The 8,637-nt window shown below is 34.3% G+C and overlaps 1 protein-coding gene across 1 annotated transcript in view; it reads right to left on the bottom strand.

Moving 5' to 3' along the window:
• ZNF385D (zinc finger protein 385D) overlaps positions 1-8,637 on the bottom strand; it is a 162,329-nt gene that overhangs the window by 7,396 nt on the left and 146,296 nt on the right. The window contains exon 5 of the mRNA XM_023528175.1: positions 154-158. Coding sequence (XP_023383943.1) covers positions 154-158 — 5 coding nt within the window. The remainder of the gene's footprint in view (positions 1-153; positions 159-8,637) is intronic.

Genomic DNA, 8,637 nt, shown 5'->3' on the forward strand with positions numbered 1-8,637 from the left:
GAAACAATACAATAACAAAACACGAGTCCTAGTTTTAGTGCAGTTCTTTTGTAGATTATGGTTGAAGTATGCTCAAATTTATTGGAGCAAGAAATCGAGAAGCATTCCTGAGGCCAGCTTGGCTTTCAAATGACTACCTTATAGCAACATTACTTAGTTACTTGTTTTTTTTAAATAATGCCCCCATTACAAATAAGCACGATTAATATAGTAACTCAACTCCAGAGTTTTGAGATGAAATTAAATGGGTATGACTTGGTTTTGTTTCCTCTTGATGCTAACAAGATATAAATGATAGCTGATGAGGAAGAGCGATTTAGTTGCTAAAGGTATGGTTGAAGGTGATGTGTAACAAATGTAATCACTTTAACATGGTGTGTTAATAGAAGTGGCACTAATTAAGTACCCACTTTCTAAACAGAATACAAACAAGCTTGCCTGGCTATGTGTCTTAGGTTCAAAGAGGAAGAGTAACAGTATAAAGATCTTAATGACTCTGAAAAAAAGCCCTATGAGGATAGTAAGCCCACACTGATTGGCTATATAATTTCAAATATAAATAAATTACCAAGAAGATGAGGGTGGAATCATAGGCTAAGCAGATACAGTATAAAAAAAATGCATCTTTTAAATAAATCAGTAACATCTTTGGACTGTCACATGTAACTAATGTAACTCAGCTTATCAACATTTATTGTTGTTTTTTAATCACTAAAGTTCATGATGGGAGTTTTCTCTCAAAATTTTATTCATAATTTCCTTTTTCTTAGCGTTGATAAGTATTCTTTATTTTTCTCACATAATCATGTGTTTTTGCTACGAAATTTTCTCTTGTAATCGTTTATGTCATTTCCACCATTCTGGTTTTTAAAAAGCTTTTTTTTTTTTTTCAGCAGTTTCTCCTTCCTAATTGTATTTATTAGACTTTTATCAATTCTGCAAGCATAACAAAAGATTCTTAACTTATGCTTCTTAGGCTAGCCTCCCAGAACCATTGAATATTAAGGAGGAAAACATGTTTGGGGACATTCTAGGTCAATGCAGATTATCATTGTCTTAAATAAGAGGCAATGAATACATGAAACAAATTTATAACCTTATGTTTCTTTCAAAATGATTACAACTTTATTGAGTCCAATATAAAAAAAGTATATATTTTTACAATTTAGATTACCTACTTTGAATATCATAATGTTATTGCATAGCTATGAAAATATTCATATCTCAGCATATTAAGAAAAGAGTAAAATGTCACCATCTATGAGAAGATTAGAGGAACTGAAATACAGGGCCACAGAACTGCTCTGTGGTGGCGGTTGTGAGGCCTCACTGAGGTTTGTTTTCACCCATTTCCCTGGTACTATAGTGACAGAAACGCTTTCTACATTGTACGAAGATGGCATAAGCGAGAGTAGGGCAAACAATGGTCGTAAGGAGCAAGAAATCGAGAAGCATTCCTGAGGCCAGCTTGGCTTTCAAATGCCTAAAAGTAGTCTGTAGGAGGCTAATTTTCATCCTGATTTTCTTGAGGGTCTTTCGAGTCCCTTTGGTTAATATCTTTGAGAGCTGGTGCTTGGTAGGTGGCACCTGAATAGATCAGAAAACTATTTTAACCTATTCAGCAATATTTAAGTACTTTATCCTGTCTAAGAGGAGAAAAAAAGCCAGATTTGGTGTCTTGTCTCAGGACTGAATGTCAGGTGAATTAGGGAGGTGAGAAGAAATTCAAAGAGTTGGCCCCAATAGTAGGGGCTTAGAAACAGTAGGGAAAGATCCAAAATATAAAAACAAAATTCTCCCCATAATATATTTGGCAAGTTAAGTCCCACTTATGTCATGTTCCTAGGAGAAGAGTAGAATGGGATATATGTATACATGTGAACATTTGAGAAATCCTCTCAGAAAATCACTGGATCGTTAGCATTATTATTTCAGTGTAGTCTCTCCACAGAGCTAGCAAACATAGGAAAATTAGATATACCTACCTACACGTGCCTTATATGCAAACACACACACACACACACACACACACACACACACACACCCATACACTCATACACTTATGGTTAAAAATGTGGCAATATTGTGTGAAAAACTTCAACTAATAGCTTTGACTCTGGGGTTATTATTCATCATAAGCAGAGTGGAACTTTTGTACTATATAACCTCCTTTATTTTGTGGCAGGTTGTCAGTCTTGTTAAATAGCTATTAGCTACTTTTTAAAGGCCATAAAGCTCGAATAAGCTGTAAGAGTATCTGTATTTCCTCCAAATACAGCTAAAATTAATGCTTAATTTTAAAGCATTTATATTTTTGAGAGATAAAACGTTCAATAATAATATAAAAATAGTGATTATTAGGAGAACTCATACTTATGTTATTTTGTAAACATTGCACATATTGTGCTAAATTACTTACCTGCTCACTGCTGCCCCATAAGTTAGGTGCTATCATTATACCCATTTTAGGCATAACAACCTTTGACTCAGAAAGGTTAAGGTGCTTGCCTGGCTCACAAAGGAAGTACTACTTGAAGTTTCTGGCAGGTAGAAAAAGGATTTCTAACTAAGTCCCTAGAGCTATGGGGACTTAGCTAGACATCCACTAAGGATTTCTGAGCCAGTTTAATATCAGTTATGAATCTCTCATAGCACTTTTAATTTTCTATTGTGATAATGCAGTCTTTTCAAAACTTGGATTTTGAGTCTTTGAAATTTCCAGTCTCTGGGCTTCCTCTTCTTCTTTTTCTTTTTCTTTTTTTTAGCCTTGCAATGCTCCTTTCTGCTTAGCAGAGTACTTTGAAACATGATGCCTCGAAAGGCTGTGACTCTATGATGGCCAGTTTGATCACCTCTTTGGTCACCTCTGGTGCAACATTGTGTAAATATCTCCAATGCTTGTGGCTTCCTCTGTGATTGCACAGCAGGTCAGTCACAAGTCTGCTTCTGTATTTTATTTCTTCTTCCTCAGAGGACAGAATCAGCAAGGAGCTAAATGGACTATTTTCTTTCTATAACTTTTAAAAGACTGACTCTGGCTATGTAAGACCTTCATTTGATGCTTCATGATTCCTGAAATATGAAACTATATTCCAACTATGGTTTAAATTAAGCAAATCATAATGCTCCAATAGATATTAGTTTTTACTTGTTTGTTTTTGATGACTTTGGGTCAAGAGAGTTATTTATCTTATATCTGCAAATCAAAATAATATGTAGGGGGTAGTGAAAAGAGGATGGGCTTCCCTTTTATCCCCCATCATCTTTATAATTTCCCCCTTTTAGATGGTTCCCAAGTTAGGTATAAAGAAAAGGCAGGCAAGCAAGAAAACTGGCAAATGACTTTTAAAAATTAAATGAATTATTCTTTAGGTCATCAGAAAAATCAAGAAGATCTATTTACAAAAAGGATTTTTTTAAAATGAAAAAATCATAATTCCACCAAGGAGAGGTATATCAAAATATTAATAGTGGTTATCACGTTCCAGTCTTTTATTTTCTATTTGTATATGTGCATTTTAAAAAGTTTAGTAATTTAAAAGTGACTTTGTAAAGAACTTCCTATGGAATTATATATACTTTTAGAAATGAACATGACTTTTTAATGACAACATAGGCTAACATTTTATGGATGCGATGTATTTAACCACTTATTTAATATGAGACATTTCTTTTCTTTCCCCTATATAATTAGGTTGTAATGAACATCCCACTCATTAAATCTTTTATCCCATATTTGGTTGCTTCCTTAGGACAGATTTTTATAAGGGGTCTTATAGGGACCAAGAATATGACTACTTTTAAGTCTCTTGATTCAAGCTGCCAAAAAATTAGAAAGGAAGTTTCAGAGGGATTCATCTTATACAGAAATGTATTCTGGTACAGTCTGAAAACTTTGCTTCTCTATAAAATAAATTTCAATACCTTAAATTTTCCAGAATGCCCATTAAATGATATTTAGTAATGTTAGACTAGACCCTTAATAAACCCATGCACCTTCCAGCAATTATCTAGTTACCTTCTCATCGGCGAGTTCAGGTGATTCAGCTTACAGATAAATGGACAGGAAAGTGGTCAGTCTCCACACAAACAGCAAAGTGCAAAGGTGTTTCTTTTTGATGTGCTTATTTATGATATTTTGTATAATGGCATTATATTCAAACTCTTGTGTGCCCTAAGGAAAAAAAGTTCTCTTGAACCTATATACCTAAACTGTATAATAGGCATCAAAAGCCTCTGTGTTCCATATCTTTTTATTACCCTGACTTCCTATATAATATGTATTTTCCACGTTAATCATATTTGCATTTTGTCTTAGAGATGAAAACTTTGGTTTACTTTAACAGCATATCAATAAGCATTAAGCACCCACAAAGACATCTATGGTTCAGGTAACTAAGTAATGCCCCAAATGAGTAAAAAAAATTGTATTATTTCTGTTAGCTTCCAGGTTGAAAGTAATTTGCTGATTCACCAGTAATGTATCTAAAGTCCAATTTGCAGAAGTGAAAGATGAGACAAGGAAAACGAGAAGTCTAAAGCAGAGGAAAGGATAACTTTGCTTTTAGCATCTGAAACAGCCCTAGATGAAGAACTATGAAGTTGGAATAGAATGGGAGACAAGCCACACACAGCACTACTAGTGGGGATGGGCTTGATGAACAACAACAAAAAACTCAGGAAAGAGCTCTACAGGCTCAGGGACCAATGGGCAGAGCACTGGCTGTGTCTGATGGGAAGATAAACACATGGGGTTGATATGGCAGTAACTCTGGTGATACCAGCATGTGAATAAAAATGTCAGACATCCAGAAAGCCTCTTTTATCCATAATAACTGACTACAGGGAACACTGAGGCTTTCTTGTGCTTCTTTAGATAGGAATTTAACACTCTTTATGTGCACATGTCCCACCTCCTTAAAACAAGGATCGTAAGAGCATGGAAAAATGCTATGTTGCTTTTATATCTATTACCTGAGACAGCCTAGCATAAAGATCTTCATTTAATAAATATTAAACAATTAAAGGATCTTCACATAATAAACACAAAACAATCAATCAACGAATAGACAAATTAGAGACAGTTTCATAGTATATAAAAAATGTTACCGTATTTATAAAAGTGTTTTTACTTTCTGTATAAACTAATTTTATTTTTAATTTTTTAAAAATTATTTTTGATGGCAGTAAAACATGCTTTTAGTAGAAAATTCAAAGAGCATTTAAAGTGAACATCAAATTTTAAAATCTGCCCACCTCTCACCTTCAAGCTTCATTTCCTCAGTAGTGACACATTTTCAGGTGTAAACTTCCTGAAATGTTCTAAATAACAATGACTTTATACTAGGTAAGAGTAGGAAAAATAATATAGGTTGAATACTCCATTTGGTTTGCATGTGAAACCACTTTTAACAAGAACAGTCATATAAAAATACACAGCATGAGAATGCATCTTGACACAACTGTGAAGTTACTCCTGGTTGTTGTGTGTAGTGAGATGCCATCAAATGTGAAATAAACTTTGAGTGCTCACAGGTATGCACAAATTATTTTTATCGAGTCACATACTGTATATTGCAACCTCCCAAACATGTTATTTATGAATTATAGCACTAATACACTGTCTGATAGAAACTTCTGTGATAATGGAAATGTTCCATATCCGTACAGTCCAATATGGTGGCCATTAGTCATACGTGGCTCTCGAACACTTGAAATGAGGCTACTGCAACTGTGAAACTGAATTTGTAATTAATTTAAATGTAAATAGCCACCTGAGGCTGGTGGTTACTATATTAGATTGTATAGCTCCAGTACTCAAATATTCCTTATATTGTCATATGGAACAGAGAGGAGGTATAAGGCTGACTTTTTATTTTTTTTTATTTGTAGAAAGTTTACAGAAGGCACAATAGCAGAACTGTGATAAGAGAGTTTCTATCTTTATTTTCAATCAAATTGAAGTCTTACCATGATCATGGAAGACGCTGAGTAGGAGTGGCAGATAATCTTTGAGCCTTAATAATAATAAGGACATGACATTGGCCATAGCTGACTGGCTTAAATGAGTTTTTTACTTGAACAATGAAATGACAGATCTCTTGATGAAACCAGTCTTTACATATTCTATTCTTGAATACAGAGGAACAAACTAGACATGAGCTTCTTAAAGGCAATTGTTGGGTTTTGCTCATATTTATATTATCAGTGCCTAACACATAGTAGGTGATCAGCAAAGATTAGCTGAAGTATTAGATATTAATAAAGTTCAGTGAACACATATTTGTAAAGAGAGTTGTAACCTCAGGCTGTGGAATGATGTAAGTCAGAATTCACTTCCATTAGCTGTGTGGTTTATATTTCTTTGTCCCTCAATGTCCTCAGTTATGAAAAAAAAATTATCTGCTCTATTAAAATGTATTGCTTTAAAGACTATTTTTTGGTACTTCCATGTGCCCAATAAATTTTAGTCAATTTTCTCCTCTTTCTCCTTCTTAACATTGTTGTTCTTGTTTAGGCAAAATTCTAAAAATCTCTAAGCATTTTAAAATCTCTAAGCATTTTAAAATTTAGTAAAGCCCATCTTTGGATAACTGTCTTTTCTGTATATTAAAACTTAGTGAGGGATAGAATAAGCTCTGTCTTGGGACAGAAAAGCTGTAATGAGATTAGTGAAAATTATCAAATATTATCCTTTTGAGTCATTACCCCCCAAAATCTGCCCAAATTAGTAATGAGCGTTAACTACAAAACATTGCAAGGTTTTTTGTTTTTTTTTTCAATTATGTAGAGGCAATCATCACAATTAGCTAGACAAAGCAAATCTAGTAGGATGTTTTGGGGGAGGTTTTTTAAAAGAAAAAAACAAAACATATTTTGTAATATCTGTATCTATAACATACAATAAAAGAGGACTCTCAGATTCCTTGAAAACTGCATGTCCTTAAGATGTTTTAAGCATTCTTAGACTGTTTTTTTAATCCTGCCCGTATACTCAGGAGAGAGACTTCTCTCCCCAAATTCTAAAAAGGCAAAAAGCAGTAATGCCCCTATTCAAATTCTGTATTCTCATTTTATGGAATATAAGTTAATTAATTACAATTTTGAATGGTTACACATTTGTGAAAACAAAAAGGAGAAAGAAAATGAAACACAAAGCTGTGGTTATACTAAAAATCATGCTAGAATAGTTGATCCTTAAAAGATTCTTAAGAGAGAGAGAGAGAGAGAGAGAGACACAGACAGACAGACAGACAGAGACAGAGACAGAAAGAGACCAACCCAAAGAGGACAACTGACATACCCAGGTTCACACAAAAAGTTATCTGCCATTTGAGGTAAAAACTAAATCTGGTCACTTCTATTTCATCTACTGAACCATGCCATAGGCAGTGTTTGATGCAAGTTGTATTCCCAAATTTACTTATGATTAAGAATGCATTTTCCAAGATTAAAATAAAAACGTGTTTTGAAAGGTCATTGGCTTCCCATGAGCAGACCATAAATGCATAATTCTACTCAGTGCTACAGGCCTTATTTTATGTATATAATGTGCTTCCGAAGGGAAAAGAAAAAGAAAAAAAAAACAACAACTGAATTATAATTTGGATGCAAAGAACACATCTCCCCACCCTGCATCGTGGTTGCTTCTGATCAAAATTGGCATTCGAACCTCTTTCTCTGTATAACATAGTCCAATCTTAACAGTGGTTTCCTAATACCAGGCTTAGAAGAAAGCATAGAAGTCCTAGAGTTATATTAGAGGGGTGGGGGTGATGTAGGGGGCAGTGGAGCACTAAGGGTGGGGTAGCGAATGTGGTCTGCTCTGAGTGCAGGTAATAAAAGTGTACATTAAAGAGAACTAGAAAACAATACCTAAATGGATTAGGAGAATTCCATTAGCACCATGAACTGGCAACTCTAAAATGTCAGTGATAAAGGACTGCTCTCTAAAAATATTTTGTTAATGTGTATTCTAAATAACTGATATGGTTACTGTTAAGATGTCATATAGATTAAGTTAACATATTGTATTACTTATTCTATAATGAACATCATATGATACATGGAAATTAATTTGTAGAACTCTCCATTATACAGTCAGCCCGCGACACATATGAATTTGGCCATAAGCTTTTGTTTCACTAGTAAGTTCATAACATTTCAAAATCCTTTCAGCTCGCAAAGGCTGTAGTTCATGCATTCGACCTCCGTGGTATTATACATTTTTTAATGTGAAAAATAGATTATAAATAAACAATGATAGCACAGTGATCGTAAAGATGAAGAAATAGCATTGAATTAATTCAATTCTGTCATTCTATGTGAATACTTGAAATTTTTATGTTGAAAATAGTTAAACAGAGTGTGAGCCATGTGGCTTACAGGTTTTGTTTGGTGAATTCCAGTTGCCCACATTAGCAACTGGCTATGTGATGCACCCGACGCTGGCTGCCATCTCTTCCCTGGTTCCTTTTCTCAGTCTCTTAACTGGTTTCTTTCACTTCCCCTAAAAACTATGTGCCCTGAAATCCTGGTCTTATATTCTGCTTCTGATGAAACCGAAACTAAAACACAATACAATAACCCTACAACTACCATTCCTACTCCTGACAGGAGAGCGAGCATGATATAGAA

This window comes from Pteropus vampyrus, unplaced genomic scaffold (assembly GCF_000151845.1).
Source record: "Pteropus vampyrus isolate Shadow unplaced genomic scaffold, Pvam_2.0 Scaffold1, whole genome shotgun sequence".
NCBI classification, from domain to species: Eukaryota; Metazoa; Chordata; class Mammalia; order Chiroptera; family Pteropodidae; genus Pteropus; species Pteropus vampyrus.